The sequence below is a fragment of the Podarcis vaucheri genome (genome assembly GCF_965113315.1).
Source record: "Podarcis vaucheri genome assembly, chromosome: 7".
Lineage (NCBI taxonomy): Eukaryota > Metazoa > Chordata > Lepidosauria > Squamata > Lacertidae > Podarcis > Podarcis vaucheri.
In genome coordinates this window covers 69,376,432-69,403,990 of record NC_138765.1, presented here as the reverse complement: position 1 = coordinate 69,403,990, position 27,559 = coordinate 69,376,432, and the positions used below count along the sequence as shown (strand labels likewise).

The window sequence follows — 27,559 nt, the reverse complement described above, 5'->3', positions numbered from 1 at the left end:
CTTGCCAGATTTATATATTCACAAAATTTAATTTGCCATTCTTTCATTGACGGAATTTTTCTCCCTTTCCAATTTTTTGCTATGAGCATCCTGGCAGCTGTTGTCGCATAGAGGCATACTTTCCTTTGATTGTCAGGAATATCATTTGTGATTATACCTAAAAGGAATGCCTCTGGTTTTTTTTACTAAAAGATAGTAAATAGGTGTCCCTATTTTCATTGGAGGGTCTGAAACCACCAATCAGGAAACACATCCAAAATGAAGGTTTCAAGATGCTGGACTAGATCGGCCATTGGCCTGGCCTAACACCTGTCACAAAGGAGCGATTCTGTAAGCAAGTATCTCTGGGTGGCGTCCCTCAGGCAGGTGTTAACAATTAGTCCCCCAAGCGGGAGCAGGTGATGGGGCTGCCAGCATTCCTCAGCCCCTATAAATCTTCGAGTTAAGTTGCCAAGAAAAAAAGAGCTAACAATCTGACTGTTACTGTGGTTTCCCACCCTGCTCCAGTCTGGAGAGACGATTAACACCATGCCAGGGCTCATCAACCGGATGACCAACTCTGCTCTCCCTCTCGCGGCCTCTGAGGTGACCACTTGTGTCAGCGGCTATGCTTTTGGGATGACGGCCTCTCTCACCTACAGCAACTCGGAGACCCACCCCTTTGAAGGTAAGAGACAGAGGGAATGTGCAACTATGTCTGTACTCGAGACTTATTCATCTGTCTCAGGTGATATGTGTCCACATGGGAGAGGCTTCCTAGAGGGTCTAATGGGGCAAGCCTCTCTGAGGAGACCCACAGCAAGGCCTCCTGCAGTTTGCCACCTGCCCCATCCCTGTTAGCATACCCGGTGTTAGTGGTGACGTCAGGAACCCAGCTGATCCAGACCCTGGAATCTCACGTGGCTAAATCAGCTAAGATGCTGACCCAGCATGCAACATGCCCCCTTGGCCCCTGTACCTAGGACTGGGGTTGACGCAACTTCAGTGCAGCAAGCAGAATGTTTCTTTGCGCTGGGCAACCAAACAGGAACTCCTTCGGCTGGGCTGGGTATGATCTGTCTGTCCGTGCTGGTACTGGCGCCTCCACGACCTAAGTGACAGAGGGGGTGACAGCAACAGCCGTGGGCCAGGTTAGGTGTCGGGTGCTTCCTGGGATACTGAACCAGGGGTGGGTTCTAGTTATGCAGGTGGCAGATCCAGCGCTGAAGGTGAGACTGGTGCGGGAGCTGGTGGGAAAGGGACCGCAGAGTTTCCCTAGGGTCATCTTCCAACTCCTTCCATCTCTCATCCTGGCTTGACCAGCCCCTCCAAGACATCTCCTTGGGACTCATAACATTGGCCTGGGATGTTGCCGGAGGAGAAAGTCCCTAGGGTCAGATTTGTTTCCCAGGTGTGAGGTTCCTTGCCTTAACCACCCCCAGCCCCAATGACCTTTGACCCCAGGCATAAGCATTATGTCTCCTGAAAGGATGCTTCCCATTGGCAGGGCTCTTTGTCTACCCATTGGATGAATACACAACTGTGGTTGGCTTTGAGGCGATGGTTTCTGAACGGGTTGTGACCGTGCAAATCAAAGACAAGGCCAGAATTGACGACTGCTACGTTGACTGCTGCAGCCTCCCCAATGGCAGGGCCCTGGACGAAGGTGGTGAGAGAATGATTTGCGAGGAAAATACAATCACATCTAAGATGGTAGCAACTCTTGGTGAGGGTGTAGACCCTCCAGGCCACTAGGTGGCAGAGTGGCAGCCGAGTGCCACCCTTATCTGGGAAGTGGCAAAAACAACCTTTCTAAGGGAAAAAAAGTTTTAAAAGCAAAGGAGGGGAAACAGAATACTTTTGGCCACCTTGAAAGGTCAAGTAAAGTAAACAGCAAACCCCTCCTGAAAACTGAAGAGAAATTTCTTTTTCCCTTGCCACTCCCCAATCTGACAGTGCCCCAGTCCTTGTCAGGGTAGAATTCCTTTACACACAGAGTTAATTATTTGTATCATTTATGAATCACTTCCCATAAGGCATCCCAAAGCAATTTAACAATGAAAATATTGGCAAGCAGTACATACATTCAAAGCAAACAAATACCGTATTTTTCGCTCTATAACATGCACCCGACCATAACACGCATGTAGTTTTTAGAGGAGGAAAATCCGTAGGCATGCCATCTGTAGGCATTTCCTCCATAACACGCACAGACATTTCCCCTTACTTTCTAGGAGGAAAAAAGTGAGTGTTATGGTGCAAAAAATACGGTAATCAAGTCCAATACACATACAGACTAGGATCAAAACGGGTGTACTGAAATTGTGTTACTGAAATATATTGCTTTGGTTTTGCATTATTCTTAATATTGTCTTTTCATAAGCTGCTCAGACACTTTTTCATAGTGAATGATGATGTGGCGTACCAAAATGCATACAGTAAGATAAAGTGTGCACATTAAAAGGAGGATATTAATGAAAACAGCATACAAAAATGTTGTATATTAGGCTGAAATTGCTTGACAAAAATGTTTACACTAGGCAAGAACTATGTCTATTTGGAGGCATTTTTTATTTTATTAAAAAAAGCAACCTGATTTGGAAATGAGAAGAACTGAATTTAAGATTGAAAACATGAGAAAATGAGAGGAACCAAAATGGAGAGATTCACCCATCGCTAGTGGTAGTTAGGACTTCTGAAAACTAGGCCATGGCAACCCTTATATAGAGAGGTGGGTGGGGTTGCTGGGGATATGAATGTTTTGACATTTTGTCATTTATTTCCTTTTACACAGGACGTATTGTGCTAGATGAGGATTTGGAGAGGATCATCTTTGTGGCCAATTTGGGCATCGTTCCTCCTCAGGAAAATGTCTCCATCTGCATCAGTACCTCCTCAGAGCTACAGACCCTTCCCAGCGGTGCTGTGAGGGTCCTCCTGCCAGCTGTGTGTGTCCCTAAGGTCCCCCAGAATAGCACAGATGCCACCGCCGCCATCTCTGGATACCACCTTCGATTGTAAGGGACCGACATGAAATATTTCTCTTGATGGGTTTAGCTAGCGCTACAAGAGGGAGGGAGGGACAACATTGCCACATCCTAGGGCAAAGCTGCCAAGGCTTTATAGCACGGCCTGAAGGGACACTATGGCAGAATCACCTGGGACCCTCATGTGTGCCTCTTAAGCTACATGCACAGCCTACACTAAAAGCCCTATGATACCCCTCTCCACAGTCATGGCTTCCCCAAGGAATTCTGGGAGCTCTGGTTTGTTAAAGGTGCAGAGAGCTGTTCAGAGACCCCTATTCCCCTCACAAAGCTATAGTGGTTTGACAATCCATCCTTCTTCACAGGGAACTCTGGGAATTATAGCTCTGTGAGGGGAATAGATAGCTCTCCATACTATCTAAAGTTTAGAGGTGTAACAAGGAACAGGACTTTTGCTTCTGCTTTTAAGGACAGCCCAGATTGTTCAAGACTCAAAAATACAGGGAGGATTTTGAAGTCCTTTTGATGGTTTAGATGGGTCTGTGCACAATCTGAAAGTTGCGTTTTAGCATTCCCTTTACAAATCGCCTCCTTCTTAGCAGAGACAGACACTACTGTGGTGTTGCTACTCCGGATCAGCCCGGAAAATTCTGTCTGGCTCGGCTTTTGGAAACGGAGGCAACGAATCCTACTGAGTATGAGTTCAGCTTCTACCTGGAGATCAGAGGACCGTGCTTACTTGCAGGTAAGTCTATATAAAAGCGGGCAGGGATGGGAACATTTTTTAACATCCACCTGGTATGGGACTATAACCCCTATCAGCCCCCAGACAACATGGACAATAGTCAGAGATGATGGGAGTTGTAGTCTGCAGCTTCTGGAGGACATTGGGTTCACCACCTCTGCTCTGTGGGACAATCGAGAGTTCTGATTCTCAGTGCTACTACTCCATGGCCGACTCCTCCAATCTAAGCAATTGGAAGCTGTCAGATCATTGGCCCACCTTCCTCAGTAATGTTTACACTGACTGGCAGAGTTCTCAGAGTTTCAGAGAGGATTCTTTCCCAGCTGATCTCACAAGGTTGTCATATGTCCTCTTTGACCAGGACATGTTCTCTTTTTCATGGGTGGAATCATCATAGTTAAAAGTAGAAGTCGGCAAAGGTGTCGTCCTTGTTTTTTTTGCTCTTCAAAATATGGCAACCTTACCAGAGAGTGAACCTGTGGTCTTCTGAGTACAAAACAGGTTCTCTGCTGCTGAGCTATGGCCCTTTCCCTCACTCACAGTCAAACTAGACTATGGTTTCGTGTGTGGTGTTGGTGCAAGGGATAAAAATTAAGGCTGCTACACTTCACACCAACTTTTTCTGCTGCCCGGCTGGAAGCTAAGCCATTGTCTGGCTTAGCACTATGTCCAGACCCAGGCTTATGGTTTGTTTTCCCTTGAACAAACCATGAGTGCTAAGCAAAGAATAAACCTTGGTTCACAGCTCATGGTTTTGTTTGGAAATAAACCAACGGGACATAATGCTAAGCCTATTGAGGCTCCCATTGAGCTCCTATTGAGGCAAAAGTCGGGGAGGAGTGAAGCAGGCATGACTTCTGTAACATGCACCGGCACATAGTTCAGTTTGAGTTTAGTATAGTTTACACTTCAGTAGGGCTTGCACTGCAAGCAAGGCGAAAACGTTTTGTTGAAAAGTAGCGGTATTAAAATCAATTACCATCCTGCTTTTTATATCGTAGCAGTGCAGGAGTTTGCTGTCACTTACGATTGCATTTATATGCCGACCTTTTCTCCAAACTCATGTTTTCTGGGTTCCAAATTCATCTTCGCACAACAACCTTGTGAGGTGGGTTAGACTGAGAAACAGTGACTGGCCCAAGATTGCCCAACGAGATTCATAGCTGAGTGGGGATTTGAACACTAGTTTCCCACTACTCCACAATGGCTCCTACACTCACGCGCGCGCGCGCACACACACACACACACACACACACACTTCTTCTCAAGTTCTTTGGGGTTCTTCATCATATTTTCCACACTGGCTTCCCCAACTAGGAGTTGAAAGCCCGACGCACGAGATCCGCGCAGATGCCGCTCCTTCAGCCAGATCTGCCAAGAGCATTGTGATCACACTGGCCAATAAACATACTTTTGACCGACCCGTGGAGATCCTGATCCATCCAAGCGGTAGGTGGGCCATGCTTGCTATCTCTTGACTTCTGGGGCCTCCCCATCCCAGAGATCCCTCCTTCTCTGTTTAGACAGTGCAAGAAACATTGCATCTTGAATATGCTCCACCTAACCAGGGACAGTCCATAGTTTCCGGTCCCTGGTAAATTGCCGATCCAATCTTACCTCTGCATTTGTCATTTTGGGGGTGGCTTGTTAAAAATGTACCTTGCGCGTAGTCCCTCCCAAGGAGAGCTGAGCCTGGCAGGACAGCTTACTCTATGGTCTTAACCCCTTCATGCATTAATTAGACTTAAGCATGTTGGTTATAGGAGGTTGGTTATCCCACACTTTGTACAGTAGACTAGTTTATACAGACATTCTACCCATCTTCCTCTATCCTCTGGCTGAAAAAGCATCCCCCCCCCATTCTCGGTGCCCCCAGCTCCTGTTAATGGTGGATCTCAAAGTTCTAGAAAAATCACAAAGTAGATCCCGCAAACCTGACCTCTTCTTTTTCTCTCCCAATCTCCCTGCCATTCCAGAGCCTCACATGCCCCATGTTTTAATGGAAGAGGGTGACATGTCCCCTGCGGAATATGAGCAGCACCTGAAGGGGCGGAATGACTTCATTAAAGGGACCAAGAAAGATGCAAGTGCAGAGAGAAAGGTGAGGGGCAGAAGAGCGAGTCAGTCTTCTCTCCATTTTCTACGCCAGCCTCACATAGCTACAGAGTTCCCTGGGAGGAGAGAGATTGACTCTTAAACCATTCTGAGAAGCAGCCAGCGATAAGCAAGGTTTGCACCCATAATGGTGTGTGGTTTGGCCCAAATTCATTGAGGAAATGAGGTCTGGGTGGGTATTGATAGCTTTCATTACAATTTGGGGAGCTTATCTGCAGCCCTCAATATGTTGATAGGCTCTAACTCCCATCAACTTTGAACACTGGTCACGCTAGCTTGGCTGGTTGTACAACCTGGAGGGCCCACAGGCTCACCACATCTGCTGATAGCCCCGTTGGTTAGAGTGCAATGCTGAGAACGCCAAGGTTGCAGGTTCGAACCCCGTATGGGATGGCTTCATATTCTCACATTGCAGGGGGTTGGACCAGATGATCCTCAGGGTCCATTCCAACTACAATTCTATGACCCAGGTACATCATGTTCTGGGGTGGCATGCCTCTGAATTCCCAGTGGGGAAATAACAGGGGAGGGGTGTTTCCCCCAGGTGTTGCCTGTGACTTCCTTGAAACTTCTGGTCGGCCACTATAGAAAGCAGGATGCTGCACTAGTAGCCAAAATTGTGGCACCTTTTATAAAAAGTGTATTTCCAAGGTTTGATGGCTCATAACACCTAATTGGCTCTCTTTACACAGTCATGCTCATTGGCTACATTCAAATGAAGGAAAACTACTGCATATCAACCCAAGCAAGTTGTGCTTCCCTTTTCTGGTTATTTGGCTATAACTTTTGATAGAATACAGATAACTGAACAAACTTTGTTGCACTACATTCTTCATTAAATTATTTTTCCATTGATACATAATACAGTGGTACCTTGGGTTAAGAACTTAATTTGTTCTGGCGGTCCTTCTTAACCTGAAACTGTTCTTAACCTGAGGTACCACTTTAGCTAATGGGGCCTCCCACTGCCACCACGCCGCCACTGTTCTCATCCTAAAGCAAAGTTCTTAACCCGAGGTACTATTTCTGGGTTAGTGGAGTCTGTAACCTGAAGCGTCTATAACCTGAGGTACTACTGTATTATGGTATTACTCAAAAAAAGTGGTGTTATGAGCCACCAAACCTCGGAAATACACTTTCCCCAAAAGGTTTCCACAATTTTGGCCACTAGTGTAGGTCTTTGCACTTCTGTGGCTGCAAAGAAAGGGAATAGAGAAGAGATTTTCTCCCTCTCTCCATAGTATTAGAACTCAAGAGACCTCCAAGAAAGAGGCAGAATGTTGGGAGGTTCAGGATAGACAAAAGAAATGACCTCTTCATACAGTCAGCCTGTGGAACCTGCCCTCACTGGAGGCAGTGACAGCCAGCAGCTTGGATATTTATAAAAGATAATGCTATGAATAGCTACTAGCTTCAGTGGCTATGTAGCTGCAGGATGCCTTTGAATGCCAGTGGCTGGGAATCACAGGTGGGGAGAGTTTTTGTTGTTGTGCAGGGTTCCCATTGGGGCACCTGATTGGTAGTGTGAGAACAGGATCCTGAACGGGATGGGCCTTTGGCCTGATCCAACAGGTGAGGTCCCTGCAGACTGGAGGTGCACAAATGGTGCCGGAGATGACCCAGGAAACTATCAACCTATCAGTTTGACATCAGTACAGTGGTACCTCAGGTTAAGTACTTAATTCGTTCCGAAGGTCCGTTCTTAACCTGAAACTGTTCTTAACCTGAAGCACCACTTTAGCTAATGGGGCCTCCTGCTGCTGCCGTGCCGCCGGAGCACGATTTCTGTTCTCATCCTGAAGCAAAGTTCTTAACCTGAAGCACTATTTCTGGGTTAGCGGAGTTTGTAACCTGATGCGTATGTAACCTGAGGTACCACTGTATCAAGAAAGGTCCTAGAACAGATAATTGAACAGTCTGTGAGCACTTAGAAAAGGATGCTATGATTACTAAGACCTAGCATGGGTTTCTCAAAAACAAGTCATGTCAGATGAATCTTTTCTTCTTTTCTTTTTTGATCATTTCTAACTTGGTGGATCATGGGAATTGTTATGTACTGAGTTGAATAGGATCCAAAAGGCAGCAGTCTGATTGGTCCTAGAACAATAGGATTCAGAATGCAGCAGTCTGACTGGTCCTAGAACAATGAAGCAGTATGATTGGTCAGCAGGAGCCACCTAATCCAGCTCCAGGTGGAAGTGAATCTGCAACCTGATTGGCCTACAAGAGAATCCCAGAATTAGCCAATCATGTGCGGCCCATTGTGTAAATAATGTATATAAAGCAGATATTTGGGGGGGAACTTTCATTCCTCACTACTATGAGCTGAATAAAGAGCATGAAATCCACACTCGACTCCGAGTATATTTCAGGAATACTGTGGATGTAGCATATCTTGATTTTAGTAAGGCTTTCAACAAAGTCCACCATTATATTATGGTGGAATAGCTAGTGAAATCAATGTGCATTGAATAGGAAAAGTGATCCTATTACATTCAGCAGCTTGTGAGGTGCCCAGTTGACGATATTCAAGAAAGCAGCAAATGGAGCGATTTCTGGTGGCAAACAGCCTCCACAAGACTCTGCTGGAGTTCCTTCCTTTCTTTAAAATATTAAGTTTCAGAATGTCGGTTGGAAATTGTAATTAAGCTCCTGTCTTTGGCGTGTTATGCAAATACTCGTTAGCTAGTGGGATTACGTGGGACAAACATCCTGGGGAAACAGTGGGCAACTAATGAGCTTTTGTTAGTTTATACCATAATTGGATAATGGGTTGAGGGTGTTAATAAGAACCCATGCAAATGTCTTTCCCAATTCAAGGCACAGGGGGACTCAGATGATTAAGCAGAAATGCATTTTATTCTTGCCAGAGCAGCTGCACTATTGAGTTCCAATACTTCCAAGGCTAGCAGTGCGGGAAATGTTTGCCTACACTCTTCAGCCAAAAAAAGACTCTGAGACCAACTCACTAAAAAGGCAGGAGAGGCCCTGCCTTTAGACATGGCACAAGAGGAAAAGTAGGATTGCAATACATCCGGAATTTCCCGTACATAGCTGGGATTTGGCCCTCATCCGGGCGGAAATCGCTGAAATGTCTGGGAAAATCCAGACATATGGCAACTCATGTTGGAAGTGTAGATTTCAGCGAATTCCCTTAAAAAAAGCTCACAACTTCTTTTTTCACATTGTGCAAAACAAACTCAACAATGTTGACCAAAAAGGGGTTGGGGGTGGGGTGGGAAGGCTCAACAACTTTGCCAAAGAAAGAGAGCTCAACTTTTGTGTCTGGATTCTCATTTTTTGAAATATGGCAACCCTAGAAGGGATTGAGGAGGAAAAGTGAATTCTGGCACTAGATCTTAGTTACAAAGCTCTTGTAATGACCATTAAATTATAGACAGTTTAAGGAAGAGGAGAGGAGCCCCATATAACTGGCTTCTCAACTGGGCTGATGAAATGTTCTGCTTCTCTTCTCTCTCTGTCTCTTCCAGCCTGATGGAATAGTTGCTACCAAGTGGCTGCTGAGAGAGGAAGTAGTCTGATGGGTACATGCATATCGGTCATGACACAAGACATCATATTAAACGAATCCCACCTTTATTTCCTTTTAAAAGCTCAGATAAATGTTTTTGTATCATCATGCAGTTCTGATATCTTCATAACGTCTCATCATTGCTTTTTGGTGGGGGGAGCGGGTATTTATATAATGAAAAGTTGAAGACAAATGGAGAGAAGGAATGACACATTTCATTGGATGTGATTACATAGATAATTACTCAATCCATTAGGAATCATGTTAATATAAAGAAATACAAAAGACACCCACCCACCCCACATACACACATAACGAGAGAATGAGGAGTTAATGGAAAAGAAGTGTGTAGAAATAAAACTAATAACAGTAATAGCATGGAAATAGAGTTGGACACGACTAAATGACTAAACAACAACAGGGTATATAAGATAAAGAACAGCATAGAAAAAAGAAAAAGAGAGAGAAAGGAAAGGGAGAATATGTGTGTACACCCACCCACCCACGGAGAGGAAAGGTATAAAGGCCACTGAGAATAAGGGCTCATCCCCACATTTCCTTGACCCCTGTTTTGATCATTTTGTATACCAATTAATTTCCCCAGCTTTTCTCATTGTTCCACAGCTGTGCCTTGCCAAAATCTCATCTTACCCACTGAATGGAAGCTTAGTTAAGCAAAAGCTCTCTTCAGATCTCCCACGCATCTGGTAAGATCCAGTTCAGTAAGATCAGATCTTTGCAAGGCACAGCCACAGAACAAGAAAAGTTCTCAGGCTGGGGGGAATTGGCCAGTTCAAGTAAAATCAAAATGCAGGCCAAGCGAAAGTGTGGATGAACCCTAGGTTATAAGGGGAAGTGCTATCTTCAGCTCCATGATTCTAATTTATGAAAAGGACTCGCCGTTCTAAGGAATAAAACTGGCTTGCTTGTTTTTAAATGAAAGACATCAACAGCCTGTACTGATTTTCTTGTTGGTTGTTGCAGACAGAAATCATCAGGAAGCGGCTCCACAAGGACATCCCTCACCACCCAGTGATCATGTTGAACTTCTGTCCTGATCTGAGGACGGTCCAACCCAACCTCAGGAAGAGCCACGGAGAATTCATCTTTCTCGTGGACCGCAGTGGGAGTATGAGTGGTGTGAACATCAACCGTGTCAAGGTGTGCATGCCTACCTGATTCTTGCATGCAGGGTGGGAAGGGCATTCGTTTGTGAATGCCTTCTAGTTTCACTGGGCAATTGGGTAGAAAATTGAGTTGCCACACGATGCAGTGCTTAGCAGGGGCCTTCTGGTGACAGTTTTCCATGCTGGAAGTTAATGCAGAGTGTGTGGAAAGGAGCATGGGGCAGTTAATGGCCAGGAGCAGGCAACCTTCTGACAACCATATCCCTTAAAAGCAAACTAGAGATATGATGGCCCCACCCAGGTAAGTAAGCAAGCAAGCATTATCGAAGTTCAAAATGCTTTCCTGACTGGTGTAAATACTTAGAGGGTACAAAACAGGGGTGATGAAGGGGGGGTGGCCTGGGGAGAAGAGGGGTGGCACAGGAGGGTGTGTATGACCTGGAGGGCTGGATGGAGCCAATTGGAGAACCACATTGCCCCCTGGGCCTGGGGCTCCCTAGCTGTACCTTAGACAATTGTACTTGAGTCTTTTTTAAAAGACTCAGCAGCGCAAAGTCTTTTCCTTTTATCGAAATCCAATTCAGTTTCAAACAAACCCCAGTTACCATTTTATTACTTTCTGCCGAACCCCCAGTTTCTTTTATCTCCCCCCCCCCCAGCACATACCATCCTCCAGATCAATCCATCCAGAGACTGCAGCAGCATCGACACGTAAAGGCTAATCAAACTTTCTGCGTTTTTCTTTCCCTGAGAGCCACCAGATTAATTCAGAGATAAGAGAGGAAGGGAAGCTGAAAACATGAACAAACACTCAGGGAGATCTTGGTGGTCCTGATTGCACGTCACTGTGTTCCCGGCCCTGTTCTCATGGCGACGGCTGATAGCTGCAGCCTCAAGCGATTGCTTTTATTAAAATGTGTTTGTGTTTAGTTTTGTTACTTTATTATATCGTTATCACGCTTTTCAGACAGTTTCAGGTGGAATTTCCTGAAAATGTAGAATTTATCCACACAGATTCCACACACACACATTCCATTCTCCCTCCTTGATTTTGGAGAGAAGCCAAGCTACGTATTTTTTTTTTTTACCAGTTCTGCAAAACTGGTAAAAAAAAAATTCATGCTTTCTAAGCATGGGACAAGTGCATACCCTCCAACATGTTGCAGCAGAAAACCGGGATTCCTGTCAACTGGGGCTATGCACAAGACCCCCAAAATGGGAGGTCCCAATTTAATCAGGACAGTTGAGGGATATGCAAATGCAAATCCGGATTAGCCCTGTAATTAAGCTAGGCCTGTGCCATTGGGCTGGGAATGGTGTACAGTTAAGCAAAATCTGTGCTGACGAATGGATGCACATTTAAATCAAGGCATGTGCTGTTGAATGGGAGGCGATGCACAGTTAAGCCGAGCCTGTACTGTTAAATAGGCTCTGTGCTGCTGTTGTAAGGGGGAGTAAAATGCAATTAAACCAGGTCTGCATTGCTGAATGGGAGGTGATGGACAGTTAAACTGGCTGTGTGCTGTTGAATTGGGAACAATGCACAGTTAAGCCAGGTCTGTGTTGGGGAATAAAATTAAACCAGGTCTGCATTGCTGGATGGGAAGTGATACACAACTAAGCCAGGACTGTACGTTGAATGAGAAACAAGACTGAAGTTCAGGTGTTGCACAGGCATTGAACCAGCGATGCAGCCATTACAAAACTTTCAGATATTTAGAAGTTGCGTATTCTTTTCACTTTTGGAAAGCATAAGCACCCTGCACATATGATTGCTTGCCTTTTCAGAAAGCAGAAATATAAAGGGGGGGGGATCAAAATGGTTTGTTTTACCTCCTGTTATCAACACATTCCTGTCATCCCCTTCCCCACCTCACCCACCCAGCTAGGAAAATGGAGGGTGAAGTTCTGCAGCTATTTACTCTCCTTCAAAGTGGTGACTCATCGTCAGTGCATCAATCCCTCATTCAAGACACAGGGAGGTCTCCTTTTCCTTGTCCTTCATTCAGTTAAGTGACTTCTTAATTATTCTTCAGGGATTCTGCTCTGTCATCCTGACAATGGCATATAATGTTGTTTAATGTGCTCCTTCAGCCACAGCTGAGCACTCTTGATAGCTCTTCCATGCTGAACAAAGTCAAAGCGGGTGGAATAGTTCAGGTTTGGGGCTTTGGCACTCGCTCACTCCTCTTGTCAAGTGGTGCACGGGAAGCAGCATTTATGTGACTGAACAAATGACGCAGGGGAGGTTTCCTGATTGGGAAACACCTACCGTATTGAGAACAGGGTTCTCTGTGTGTTGTGAATACGTGTGTGCTTAGGGTGTGGGTCTGTGTTGTGGTGTTTCTCTCGCTTTCTCTCTGAATGTGGTGTATACTAACCATAGCTCCCTCAGCCATTTTCTGCTGCACTTGGAGCACCCAGGAAGCTTGGCCAACTAGCTGTACCCATGAAGAACAAGAACTTTGGGGCACCTGTAGCTCGTTTCCAGGAAGGAAACCTATTTATATGGAGGTTGCAGATGTTGGTGGGTTGCCAGCCAGCCCTGCATACCCTCCAACATTGATGAAAATAGGGGTGTCCTAAATATTATTATTATTATTATTATTATTATTATTATTATTATTATTATTAATACTCTGCCCATCTGACTGGATTGTCCCAGCTACTCTGAGTGGCTTCCAACATGTATGGCCAACATATATGGGCAATCAGTGGCAGAGGAGGTGCTCTATAGGCAGAAGATCCCTCATTCAATCCTTGGTTTTTCTAGCTAATATTACCAGCTAATATTACTCCAACATTTCTCTGATGAATATAGGGATGTCCTATTCAACAACAACAATAACAACTTTATTATTTATACCCTGCCCATCTGACTGGGTTGCCCTGGCCACTCTGAGCAGCTTCCAACATATATGAAAACATAATAAAACTATACAGAGCTGCCTTCAGATGTCTTCTAAAGGTTATTGGCTGGCTTAGGGGTCGCATAACTTCAACGTTTCTCCAGTGAAAATAGGGACGTCCTAAGGAAGAGTGGGACATTATGGCAATGCGCCCACCTGAGAGGTGCCGGAACTGAGTTCTGGTGAGTTCCAGCTGAAAAAAGCCCCGGGACTTCCTGTACAGAAAGCAGGTGCTTTCTCACAGAGCTTTTCAACTCAGCCCTGCTGTTTTGCTTAAAATGAGCTAAGGTTTTGTTGTGTTGTGCATTCAGAAGCAGCGGAGGAGGGAGGGAGAAGGCAACCTTGCCTAGTCTGAGGAAAGTGTAATTTCTGTTTATGAACAGCAAGATTGGAAATGGGTCGCCTGAAGGGAATATTATCTTCATATAAACAAGATTATGCCTGGGTGGGTGGAATAATGGTTTTGGGTGCAGCGGAAACCCATTGTCTCTTTGTATTGCTAATGGCAGCTCCCTGAATGGAAATCAGAAATCTAGATTTGTTTCTTAAACTCCCAAAGGGGGTGGGGGTGGAAACATGTTCTGGTGCTAGGGAGAAAAATACCTTTGAAGGTGAGTAAATAGCTGACAATGATTCACCTTGTATGTATTTAATTTTTAATCTTCCTTGTTAGCCTGTCTATTTATCTACCGGTACATCTCCTGGAAGAGCTCAGGAGGGGACCCTGTTGAATAGTGTGTGTGCTTGATGTTGAGCATCTGCTGTTGAATGACGGTGAATGTGTCTGTCACTTTGGGTTCTCCCGGAGTCATAGAATCATAGAATTGTAGAGTTGGAAGGGACCCCAAGGGTCATCTAGTCCAACCCCCTGCAATGCAGGAATGTGTTCTTGAGTATAGTCTGGAATATTGAGAGCCAGCGTGGTGTAGTGGTTAAGAGTAAAGGTAAAGGTAAAGGTACCCCTGCCCGTACGGGCCAGTCTTGACAGACTCTGGGGTTGTGCGCCCATCTCACTCAAGAGGCCGGGGGCCAGCGCTGTCTGGAGACACTTCCGGGTCACGTGGCCAGCGTGACATCGCTGCTCTGGCGAGCCTGCACCAGCGCAGCACACGGAAACGCCGTTTACCTTCCCGCTATAAAGCGGTACCTATTTATCTACTTGCACCCGGGGGTGCTTTCGAACTGCTAGGTTGGCAGGCGCTGGGACCAAACAACGGGAGCGCACCCCGCCGCGGGGATTCGAACCGCCGACCTTTCGATCGGCAAGTCCTAGGCGCTGAGGCTTTTACCCACAGCGCCACCCGCGTCCCTAGTTAAGAGTAGTAGTCTCGTAATCTGGGGAACCGGGTTCGTGTCTCCGCTCCTCCACATGCAGCTGCTGGGTGACCTTGGGCCAGTCACACTTCTCTGAAGTCTCTTAGCCTCACTCACCTCACAGAGTGTTTGCTGTGGGGGAGGAAGGGAAAGGAGAATGTTAGCCGCTTTGAGACTCCTGAAGGGGAGTGATAAAGTGGGATATCAAATCCAAACTCTTCTTCTCTTCTTCTTCATTTTAAGCAAATCACCCCGGCCCTGGGTGGTTCCTGGGTGGGGTAGTAATTTGCCTGCAGGGGGTGCTGCTTGGGAGGCCATGGCCCCTCCAGGGCAGAAATCCAGCATCTCACTTGAATTAAGTGGAAATAAAACACTTTACCAGCTACAGTGGTACCTCAGGTTAAGAACTTAATTTGTTCTGGAGGTCCATTCTTAACCTGAAACTGTTCTTAACCTGAGGTACCACATTAGCTAATGGGGCCTTCCGCTGCCACTGCGCAATTTCAGTTCTCATCCTGAAGCAAAGTTCTTAACCTGAGGTGCTATTCCTGGGTTAGCGGAGTCTGTAACCTGAAGTGTCTATAACCCGAGGTACCACTGTAAAGAGAAGGGGCACTTCTAAGACTGCAAAACTCAGGATCACCTAACTTTAGACCTTAGGGCCAAATCCCATGATTCTGTCATTGCAGGACCCCCTAAATGACCCCCCAGAAAGTGACAGGCAATGCCAAAAAGCACAACTTGATGTAGAAAAGTGGAAAACTGGACTTCAGATTGGGAAAATAAGAAACTGAGAGCAACTGAAACTGGCAGATTCAGCAGTCCCTAGCCCAGGGTCTAAAACATGGGTAGGCAAACTAAAGCCCAGAGGCCGGATCCGGCCCAATCACCTTCTAAATCCGACCTGTGGGTGGTCTGGGAATCAGCATGTTTTTACATGAGAATGTGACCTTTTATTTAAAATGCATATCTGGGTTATTTGTGGGGCATAGGAATTCGTTCTATATTTTTCTTCAAATTATAGTCTGGCCCCCCACAAGGTCTGAGGGACAGTGGACTGGCCCCCTGCTGAAAAAGTTTGCTGACTTTTTCAGCAAACTACTAGTGGAATCTTGCAGAACTTTAGTGCTAATTTCTGTCCGGGAGGGGGAGAGGAGGGGGAGAGGAATCTATCTATTTGCAACACAGAAAATCCTGGGAGTTTTGCATCATAATTTCATGTGATGGAATTCATGGTTGTCTTCCGGCCTACTTTTTTATGCCATTTAAATTTCTGGTGTGACATGGCATTATGTTGATCAAAAGGTCACAGTTACATAATGCAATGGGCAATGCAGTGTAAAAGGAACATAGGAGTCCAGGAAAACAGCAGCACTGCAAGTTGGCTGAAAGGAGAGGACTTGCAAATAAAACAAATATCGCAAGGATGCCATCAATCTCCACTGCTCTTTGATCCGAAGGAAACAAAGGCTTAGCTCCCTTAGTTGTGCTGGTCCCCAGAATTTCTCACTGCTCAGGGAAGTGGGCAGCCTGCTGCCATGCTGGTTGTGTGTGTGTGTGTGTGTGTGTATGTGTGTGACTGTGAGAGCCTACTGCTTCTTGAAGGAGCCCATTTCCCTGCTGGAACTGTTATGTACTGAAGTTCTCACCCTGGGCCAGCAGGGGGATACTGTAAATAGTTTCACTCAGGTCTGCATATGCAAATAAGGAATTGAAAGTGACGTTCAGTGATTGGATAGTTACAGGAAGTTGTTACTGTTGCTTTGTAGTTGAGCTCTATATAAGCAGGTTGGCTGAACCCTTCAGTTCAGTTCAGTTCTGGACTGTGAATAAACAAGAGCTGTCTGAAGAATCGCTGTGTCGTCTGATATGTTCACCCACAACTTAACAGGAACAGTCCTCAACATTAAGAGCCCTCTACTAATGTTCTGCTGAAACGCAGTTTCCACTCTGGAGCAAGACAGCCATTCAGGTAGCTGAAAAGCATGATCTTCTTAATCTTCATCTCTCCAGACTAAACATTCCCAGCTCTTTCAACTCTCCCTCAAAGGACTTGGTTTGCAGACCCCTCAGCCGCTATTTGTCTTGTTAAGTTTCCACTCCTTATTTTCTTTTCTTCGCCAAAGGAAACTAAAGCTGTCTCTGGACTTTACTTCTGGGAAAAATAGGACCACATATATGCTGCTGCCAAGCAGAAGTCCTGACTTTCTGTTCCTTTCTTCCGTTCGCCAGGATGCCCTCCTGGTCATTCTGAAGAGTCTGATGCCAACGTGTTTATTCAATATCATTGGATTTGGATCGACCTTCAAGGCCTTGTTTCCTTCCAGCCAGACCTACTGCGAGGTGAGGGAACGCTTTCTGTCTCTTCTATTTTAAATCTCCTTTTCCTCAGAGATCTTAACCCATCATGAGCAGACTTTGTGGTGACTCCGTAATTCCCTTCAGAGTTTCACATGGTAAGGGAGTGATAGGGATTTGCTAGCTGGATCTTCCTCCTTCATCACACCCCCCCCCAACTAGGTCTGTCACCCTCCACTCACTGAAAAATGAACAGGATTTTTTGGAACCAGTTCACTGTATATTAAGCCCGTGTGTGTAAATTTCTTATAATCTTAATGTTGAACTTATCCACATGATTCTATCTCCCCTAGCTAATTCTCATCTTGATGTGAAATGAGTTATCCACCCCTCCCCCAGTTCTCTCTTCTTATATGAACGTAAGAAGTTCCCTGCAGGATCAGGCCACTGGCCCATTTAGTCCAGCTACCTTTTCTCACTGGCCAGCCAGATGCCTCTTTGAAGCCCATAAGGCAGCCTTTTTCAACCTGTGGGTCCCCAGATGTTGTTGAACTACAACTCCCATCACCCCTAGCTAGCAAGGCCAGAGCTCAGGGATGATGGGAGTTGTAGTCCAACAACATCTGGCCACCCACAGGTTGAGAACCACTGCCAAAAGGAATACCTAAGTGCTCTCTCCCCACTTGCAATTCCCAGAAGCTGGCGTTCAGTGTCTCCATCACAGTGTCTCCAAGTGTCTCCAAGATGGAACATAGTCAGTTTGTGCCTAGTAGCCATTGATAGCCTTATGCACCATGACTTTTTTCTAATCAGCTTTTAAATCCATCCAAGTTAGTGGTCACATATGCTGTCATTATACTTTGGTTTAGAGAAAAGGCAAGAGGTGCCATGATAGAAATTTATAAAGTTGTGCATGACATTGAGGAAGCTAATAGAGAAAAGTTTTTCTCCCTCTCTTATAAGACCAGAACTTGGGGACATCAAAGCCCCGGCTCTGAACCTTGTCCCCTTGGACATTTCCCAGCTGGTGCCTCCCTCCACCTTTCTGCATCCATGACAATTGTGTTGCAGCTGATGGAATCGATGGCATTGTGTGTTTGGTTGCAGCACCATGCTTGCAATAGTTTCCCCATTTTGCAGGTGTGCTCTCAAGGCCCCAAAAGGTTGGTTGCTCCTCACCTAGCATAACCCTTACATAACCCTGCCCCATATCCTTCCTCCTGTTCATGTGAACCCCTCCACAAATGCCAGTTTGCCTTTTGTCCATGTGTGAGCCCCCTGGGTGCTTCTTGTGCTCCTCTGCAGGAGAACTTGGCTGTTGCATGTGAAAGCATAAAGAAGATCCGTGCTGACATGGGTGGCACCAACGTCTTGTCGCCCTTGAGGTGGGTCATCCGGCAGCCGATCCACCAAGGCCACCCACGGCTGCTCTTCCTGCTGACCGATGGCGCCGTCAGCAACACGGGAAAGGTCATCGAGCTTGTCCGGAACCACTCGTTCTCCACTAGGTAGAAGCCCCTTCTGGCATTTCCTCTCCCCCTTGCTTTTGCAACAGCCTCTCCCATCCTCCACTGTATTGACAAATCTATTTATTGACTTGTGACCTTTATTCCAGGCTCAATGCAAAGGCAAATCTCCCCAGGACCAAGTGCCTTTCTGGGCTGTCAGTTTGGGGCTTTGTGGAGGCTGAAAGCTCTTTCTGTGAGCTTCCAAGCTCTCTGTCTGACTGTACTATCATGTCTCCTTCATGTTTAAGACTGTAAGAAAGCTAAAGGAGTGGTGGACAGAACTTGTGGTGGGGAGGGAGGAGAAATGGCACTGTAGGCTAATAAACTGTTATAGATTTGATAGGTGTCAGTCTGGATGATGATACGAGTGGGTCTCTTTCAAACCTACAATTCTGTATCTGTGAGGGCAGGATCTATAAGAGGGAACCTGGTCAGACCATTCCCTTTGTTAAGGTAATGGCTCTAGCTGGCCAGCTTAAGTACCCATCCTTTGCATCTTAAAGATCGACCTCTGTTGCCATAGAGACGAATGAGTGAGCCTTTTCACACTTCACCTGGCTGGATGCTGCTTCATCCTAGAAAGGCGCACAAATAAAAAGTAGTAAAATAGAATAAAAAGTCATAGAAACTAGTTAAAAAGATTAATTAAGATGCACCAGAACAGATTTTGAGGCAGCAATTAGAGTACAGCTTGCCCTAACAGCATAAGAGTAAGCTCCTAGCGGCCGAAGTCCCTTCACCCTCCACACCCCCAATAAATGACAGTGGCCAGCATCTTCTGTGCCTTAGTTTCCAAAGGCCTGTCTGAATAGGAAGAAAGGAACAGGAAGGAAGAATAACAAGGAGAAATCCTGTCTAATCCTGCTAAGGAGGGAATTTCATGATGCAGGAGCAGTCACAGAAAAGTCTATCTCTCATGCCACCGCCACCACCAGCTGTGCTTCTGCTGTTGATGGGAGCAAAATTCATTTGGAATTCTAGCCTTGCAGAACTTTCCACTGCCAGAGTCTCGGCATTTCCCTTCACCACCACTGAGGGTGCACCCAATCCCTCTGTCTTTTCCTCTTGCAGGTGCTATACTTTTGGCATTGGGCAGAATGCCTGTCGGAGGCTGGTGAATGGCCTGGCTGCCGTGTCCAAAGGAAGTGCGGAATTCCTGGTTGAGGGAGAGAGGTTGCAGCCAAAGGTACTGCTGTGGTTTTCCATCTCCTTTGCAAGAAAGGGTTGCAATGTGGGCTGCTCCTCTTCACTCTTCCAGCCAGCCAGGCAGCTGAGTTACAGGATTATGAGAGGGGAAGAAAAGTTCTCTACCTCTCTCTCCCCCCAACCCCACATACTTTCCATATGAAATGCATTGTTCTATAAACTTTCTCTATCACATAACCCCCAAAATGTAACCCCTGGGGAAGATACTGATGGGGAAGATGCTGCAGCTCCTCCCACCTTTATCAGGCTCGAGAACAAGCTCCCAAGCATACCTAACTCACTGAGCTTGTAAAAGCCATGTTTGCACAACCTGGTAAGAGCCCTTTAAGATAGCATAGCTAGTTTCTCCAAGGAGGAGAAGTCAAGTACAGTACAGGCTTTGCCAAGCTACCTAAGGCTTCAGATCAGGGGTCCCCAAACTAAGGCCCGTGGGCTGGATAAGGCCTGAGGGACTCGTTTATCTGGCCCGTGGCGATCCCCGCTGCCGCCGCCCATTCTGAGCTGCACGGCTGCCCACTTCCGGGTCGGAGGAGCACTGGAAATAGCCTGTGCGCATGTGCAAGCATCATTTCTGGTGCACATCCAGGTCGGAGGAGGCCCGTGCACATGTGCACAAGCTATTTCCGGTGCTTCTCCGACCTGGAAGTACGCCAGAAATAGCATGTGCGCACACATATGGGCATGCGCTCCTTTGCTGACCCCTGCTTCAGATGGTCTCAGCAATCTGCTGAGATGTTTATCCAACAGGGGCCGCTGAGAGCTGTCCAGGGTCCTGATGTCTGTTGAAGCTGCTTCTGCCTGACTTAGCCTGCCTGCCTGGGAAAACTATCTGATGGCTTCCAGTTCCCTGGCCCCAAGCTCTGACAGGCTATTGGGCTCCCCTTGAACCCAAGGAGGACTGTTGGGGAATGATGGGAAGTGTGCTGTGGCAATAGGTACCTCCTATTGTTCTGGTGATATTGTCCCTGCCCGCTCAATACACTTGCTGCCTCCACTCCGTCCTCTGCACGACTGTACAAGAATCACATGCAGAAGTAAAAGAAGACAGATCTAATTTAGAACACTCCAAAAAAAGTTATATATATATATATATATATATATATATATATATATATATATATATGCAGGTTTTGGTGTCTTCGGGTGTCTTCCCGTGTAAGAGTCGGGGTGTCTGGGCGACGTTTCGACGAGGTCTCACTCGTCATCTTCAGGCTGGTGCTTTCGGCCTCTTGTTACTGGAACAAGAGTTCCAGTACAGAGTGAGACCTCGTCGAAACGTCGCCCAGACACCCCGACTCTTACACGGGAAGACACCCGAAGACACCAAAACCTGCATTCCTGTACCCGTGAAAATCTACGAAAGCATATATATATATATATATATATATATATATATATATATATATATATGGGCCTACAGATGGCAATTTGTGAACCATGATTCAGAAAGTGGTGGTTGGAAGTGGGTTCTCAGACATGTTTCAAAGTGTCTAAGCAACTTTAAATCCACTCCAAAGCAAATCAATTGCAAGAGCTTTTCCACTGTGGAAATGTGCATAGATCTGCTCCCCCCCCCATAAGTCTGGGGAAGGGGCAAAGTGTGCCCTGAAGACCAACCACTACTTCCAAGTCCATCTTCCCAAGTTAGGGACTAGAATCATCAGAATGTTGGCCCCAGTGCACCCATTTTTGTGTGCCTGAGAGTTTTCACCTGGCTTTAGGAAGGCAGTGCAAACTTTGAAGTGCTTTGGAATCAGTTGTTTTCTATCATTAAAATTTTTTGATTGGAGTCAGCCAGCACAGGGAAGATGGTCGATGAGCTCAGTTTAAGTTTGGTCACCCTACTGCAGAGGAGCATGAGCCAAAGACAAAACTAGCAATTAAGATCAGCACACTTTTTAATAACATTTTTTAATTAGTTTTTTCCAATATACCCCCCAAAATAACCAAATTATAGCAATAACAAACTATACAATTATCAAAGTGCCAATCAACTCCCAATTATTACATTCTAGTGAAAGTGGCTCCCCTCATGATGGTTTGGGTGCATTTCCAATCTTATATCAGTGTGTTCCATAATCCTAATTAATGTCAGTTACATTTCAGTAATAATAATAATCCCTTCGTTAACAGCTACATAATTATTTTCATTCGTGATGTTACAGTATATGAATTTATAAAGCTTTAAGTGAGGAACTCAAACTATTACCTTTATTGTGCCCTGGGTGTGAAAACTCTTATATCCATGGAGAATCCTTCTGTCCATACAGTATATGGTGTTGTCTCTTTCACTTCCCAGCTGTTGTTTTCTCCCATTGTGGCTTGGGGCGGAACTGAATCTCAAAGTTTCTCAGAGGTCTTATTTTTCCGTCCCTTGCTTCAGTGTCTCAGAACAGATGACAGTCTGCTAGAAACCATTTCGTCTCACTAATAAAACATGTTGCAGATCTTTGCCATTTTCCTCTCAGCCTAGGAAAAGGTGTGCAGTTTTTGAATGCACTGCAGATTTAATACTCCTTTCCAACTCCCAGAATCTCTGCAACGTTCTTATCACAGCCCCCAAATTCTTTTCCTTCCAGCAAGAGATTTATGGCCCAATTAAACTTTATCTTAAGATTACATTCTGTCAGTAGCACACAAAAATCTCAGTCTTTTTCCTTGTCTGTTGTTTTTAAACTGAAGTGAGGGGAATTATTCTGTCTTTCCAACAGACCTGCTTCATCTTCCCCTCCCCCTCCTTTCTTCATTTCAGATCACACGCAGTTTCCATTTTTGTTTGTTGTTATCAATATTACTCCAGTGTCCTAAGGTCAGCACACTTGGGAACAGCAGACAACTGCATGCAGCTGAGCCAGGCTTTCTCAAGAATTGTTTCATTTGCTGGCTCATACTTGGGATCATTGATCAAAGGTACCTTCAGGGTGCACCAGAGCAGCCTTTGCCAACCTGGTGCCTCCAGATGTTTAGAACTACGGCTCCCATCAGCTCCAGGCAACAGTGCCCCCATGTAGAAGGTTCCAATTTTCACTTTGGGCATCTCCAGGTACCACTTGAAACCCTGGCAGGTAGACAGCACTGAGCTACGTGAAGCATAGGTCATAGTGCTTAAGGAAGCTTCCTGTATTTATTATGAGCATCGTAGCCTATTGGTAGACATCATCCTTTGCCTTCAGAAGGTCCCAGGTCCTTGGCATCTACAGGCAGAGGCTGGGGAAAGCCTGAAATCTCAGAGAGCCTCTGCTTGTCTGTGTAAACAATCCTGAGTTAGAGGAATCAATGGTCTGATTCAGTATAAGGCAGCTTTTCTAAGCTCCTGTACAGTTTGTTTCATCTTTCAGATCCTTTGTGTATTTTCCCCGACACACACACACACACACACACACACACACACACACCCTGATGTGCTTGTATCATGTATCAGGCAGCTTCTGATATTCCTAGCCTGGCCAAAGGTTTGTGTGCTTGGATTTGCATATGTGTTTGATAGAGAGGCATCCACCCTCCACTCAGTGATGTAGCCCCTTGAGATGCTAGGGGGAATAAAATCCCTAGAACAAAATAAAGGATATTGTGCGTGGAACAAACAAATTTCTAGCAAGAGGTGAAAATCCATAAGGCAGGGATTTGTCAGAGGCAGGGTCCAGAAAACAGAAACGATGCCTGAAAAATAGAAACAGGCAGAGCACATCTGAGGCCAGCCCCGTCCTTTGTCATTCTGTTTTCTGGGGGAAGGGCCATAACTCAGTGAGAAGAGCCCCTGCTTTGCTTGTTGAACATCCCAGGTTCACTCTCCATCATCTCCAGGTGACAGACCCTTGCCTGAAACCTTGGGAGCCACTGCCAGTCAGTGGTAGGCAGTACTGAGCTAGGTGGACAATAGCCACCAAATGTAGCATCCACACAGCCTCTGCAGTGTCTCCTTTCACCCCATCATCCCACCAGAAAAAGCATTCCCACCCCCCGGATTTCATTACGATTCAAAATCCCTCCAAGATGCTCTGGTCTTTTAATGTGACAACAAAGCGTTAGTCTTGCAGTTGATCTTCTTCTGATCATATAATGATCCCCCCATCTCAGAAGGACTGCGGAGGCAGGTGGTTTGGCAGCTGGTGCTCTTTTTCCACTCCCTGACGCCCACACATTGAGTGGGCCCAGTTATGTCGGATGAAAAGCGCCCCCGCGGACCAGTCACCGGAGAGATGCAATTTACCCTTTTGTGTGTAAGAGCAGGGAGATTGGCGGGGGAGTGCGTGTGTCTATGTGCAGGAAGAAAGAACCGTCTTGGTTGGAGAAAGGGGTTTGCTTTCACCGCATCGGAGACAATAGAAGCAGAGGAGACGTAACTTGCTCAAGAAGTGGAACCAGCCCTTCTGTTTTCTAGCCAGGGCCTGAAACTGGGTGTTCAGTAGCCGGAAATTGGGGGGTGGGGAGAGCAATAAAACAGGGCTGCCTTTTTTTGCCTCAGTGTGATGTCAAATCAACTTGGTGTGTCAGACTCCTCACACCGACAACTCTTTAAGGCTTTTTCAGACCACCGGCGTCAAAAGCCATTGTTTTCCTCATGCCATGCCCTGGAATGACGCTCAGTCTGGGCCTTGTGGAGGATGGTTGTCAGACTTGGAAGAAAAGGATAAAAGCTCTGCTTCTGTCAGATGCCCCTGAAGAGTTTCTCCTCCCGCTGGAGAACTTAGGTGAACTGGTTCCCCTGTCTCCCAATTTCTGTGCCCACAAATAGGGATGGACAAATCTGCTCTTCCGGGGCTTTTCAGTTTCTCATTTCCCCCACCCTGAAATACTGTCCTCCACCTTTCTTGAAGTACTTTGTGCTTGATTGGCTTTTTTTTTTATTACACACCCTCATGAAAATTGGTCAGCCATTTTGGTGCAAATGTCTCCTAATAAACACTTTTTTCTTTGTACACAGTTTTGATATATACGCACCTTCCCTCCTCAAAGCAGTCCCTTAACATCATGCACATTGTTTGCATGTTGTTTTCAGGGATATTTGGATTTTTAGGCACTCTTGCCCTTAATAGGTGCACTTTTGCACACGTTATTGGGCAGGAAAACTGCTAAATTTGGAGAAGGGTGAATTTCAAAGGATAGGTGTGTTTCAGTTTGCCTGTTCGGTTTTGCCTGAGAAGTGCAGATTAGACTGCTTCTCGTTAAAATTCAAGTAACATAAAAGTTCTCCTCCATCCCACCTCACAGAGTGAAGATGTTTGAGAGGCTAGTTTGCATATAATTTTAAGAGTGGCTGTCACCAATATTTGAAAAAATCTCTCCTTGTTGTTGTTTTTTCCTGGCTTGGCAAGCATTTGAGCACTCTGACTGCTACAACGTCCTCTCACACACACAATTTTCCATATTATCCAAGCATCCCTCTTTACCAGGAATGCCCACTCCTTCCTGATCCCTGTCCAATGGCCATCACAGTATCATCATCAGGGCATTATCAAGACCAGGCATAGGCGAACTCAGCCCTCCAGATGTTTTGGGACTACAATTCCCATCATCCCTGACCACTGGTCCTGTTAGCTAGGGATGATGGGAGTTGTAGTCCCAAAACAGCTGGAGGGCCAAGTTCGCCTATGCCTGATCAAGACACTCGAACTCAGGATGCAAGGGAGAAACGTGCTAAGAGGAAGGCACGCTTGGCAAATCCACACCGTGATCAACTCCCGCCCAGAAACCAATGTCCCCACTGTGGAAGTTCACGTGGATCCAGAATTGGCCTCCACAGTCACTTATGGACTCACTGTTAAAATCATGTTTATGGAAGACAATCTTACTTGGCTACAAGTGATCACCAAAGAAGAGAAGAAGATTATTAGAGCAAAAGGAGGGAAAGTATATCGCTCCTTGGAGACATTGGATGGATGTTGAGGTGCAACCCTGCTTGCTTAGAAGGCTCTGCGTGGTATTAAGACAGATATAGTGGAAGAGTCCAGATTCCTAAATTGCCTCTGTCCCTTTGATCTCTGTGCTGACCTGTCCTTTGAAGTTAAAGTGTCATTTAAGTTTCATCTTCTTTCCCCTTCCACCTCCTCTCACACTTTTTCTGGACTTGCAAGCACCAAGGCCACGTTGCTTGTATCTTCCAAGAAAGAAGGGGCAATAGGAGCTTCTTTGTTTCTCCAACTTGTTAGTTAGCTAGGGCTATAAAACTCTTTCCAAACAAGAATGCCCTTCCCTTAATAAACATAAGCTTCCTTATCTTCAAGTCTAGGACAAATAGACTGAAAAACAGTTTCTATCCAAGAGCTGTGGCCTTTTTGAATGCTGTAACTCGATAGTGAGACCTGGGAGTTTGATGGGTGTGGGTGTGGGTGTGGTTGGAAGGTGGTTTGTTTGGTTGTTGCTGTTGTTTTGCTTTTGTTGTTTTTAAGGGTTGGCATCCAATTTCGTTGCACTTGTGCAATGTTGCACTAGTGTAATGACAATAAAGAATCTATCTATCTATCTATCTATCTATCTATCTATCTATCTATCTATCTTACACGAAGTCTGAGTGCCTTCCAATTAAAGGTGTGCTCCAAGCAAGGATTCATTTTGCTAAAGGTAACCTCCTGCTGTTGCATACAAACACCAAAGGCTGACAGGAGGAAAGGTCAGATAAAAATGCCACGAATATATAAATGTTCACAAAACGTTTGGACCTCCCAACTCACAGTCCAGCAGTGACACTTTTAATCAGGGTTGGTCCAGCTGGAAAAGAAGGTTTCAAGAGTCTGTGGCCCACCGGCTCATCTCCTTCTAGTCTGGAGTGTATCAAATCTTGCCGGCTCACAAGTTTTGCACAACCTTTAATTTTTTTTTTTTTTTGCAGATCAGCCAAGGGGGGGGGGGAGGAGAGAAAGAGACGGAGCAAATGAGGGGATGGAATTTATGCGTCTTCAAAAGCTTGAGGTTCTCCGCTCTGTATCCCTGAGATGAAAGCAAGCATTTATAGGGCCATTAATTTGGCCATTGGACTTCTTTGAAAAAAGCAGAGTCAAGTGCTCCCGGGGGATACATGGAGCAGCCTCATCTAAAACAACACTTCCCTCTTTTGCCGTGTGATTTATAGCAGAAGGGTTCACTCTCTTTTGCCTCTGAAAGCAGCTCCTGAACCATGGGCTGGTATGGAGAGGCAGAGGATTCTGAGGACTGCAGCATTGCAGACAACATTTTTTTTTTTTAAAGTAAGTGTACTGTTTAGTGCACCCTGTTCCTGGAGCCCTAACACAAAGGAAGGAAGCAGCATAGGAATGAATCAAAATCAACAAAGCAGCTGTGGCACTTTCAATACATTTTAAAATACATTTTTTGCATTGTAAGCTTTCGGAAGGTTGGAGTTAGGAGTGAGCAGATTCACCACCCCAACACACACACACACACACACACACACACACACACACACACACACACAGTTCATAGGTTTGCTCTGTCTTGTGTTTCACTCCTCCTGAACTCTGTTTAATTGGAGCCATACTCGGCGGTTTCACTCATACATAAGGATGGAAGAATCTGTCTGTTTCAGCTTCTCTCGGTTTCTCATTATTAAATTCAGTTTTCCACATTTCCACAGCAACATTTGCAATTCTTTGAAAATGAAAAAGTCATCAGCATTTTTGTGCAGATTTCTCCTGATAATTGCATTTGTATGTATTTTCTCCTCAAAATAACGTTCCCCCCCCAAGCAATTTCCCATATATAATGCATTTTCTATGTTATGTTCACCAACGTTATTGGACTTTGGTATGCAGTGTATGGACTGTGAATTCGGCTTAGAGAGTGGACTTTACCTGTTGCAATCACACATAGGGATATGAACCTTTGCTTAAGGATCACTTTGAG

General features: G+C 45.6%; 1 protein-coding gene across 6 annotated transcripts in view; it reads left to right on the top strand.

Annotated features, from left to right (window-relative positions):
- The window catches only part of VWA5B1 (von Willebrand factor A domain containing 5B1), a 71,035-nt gene that overhangs the window by 18,808 nt on the left and 24,668 nt on the right, over nt 1-27,559 (top strand). For 3 of the 6 annotated variants that reach the window (XM_082229818.1, XM_082229822.1, XM_082229819.1), the window contains 10 exons: nt 508-667; nt 1,487-1,648; nt 2,774-2,996; nt 3,566-3,711; nt 5,029-5,160; nt 5,688-5,812; nt 10,343-10,519; nt 16,941-17,051; nt 18,312-18,514; nt 19,586-19,700. In XM_082229818.1, coding sequence (XP_082085944.1) covers nt 529-667; nt 1,487-1,648; nt 2,774-2,996; nt 3,566-3,711; nt 5,029-5,160; nt 5,688-5,812; nt 10,343-10,519; nt 16,941-17,051; nt 18,312-18,514; nt 19,586-19,700 — 1,533 coding nt within the window. In that variant the 5' untranslated portion in view covers nt 508-528. The remainder of the gene's footprint in view (nt 1-507; nt 668-1,486; nt 1,649-2,773; nt 2,997-3,565; nt 3,712-5,028; nt 5,161-5,687; nt 5,813-10,342; nt 10,520-16,940; nt 17,052-18,311; nt 18,515-19,585; nt 19,701-27,559) is intronic. The other 3 variants (XM_082229823.1, XM_082229821.1, XM_082229820.1) reach the window with 2 other exon arrangements.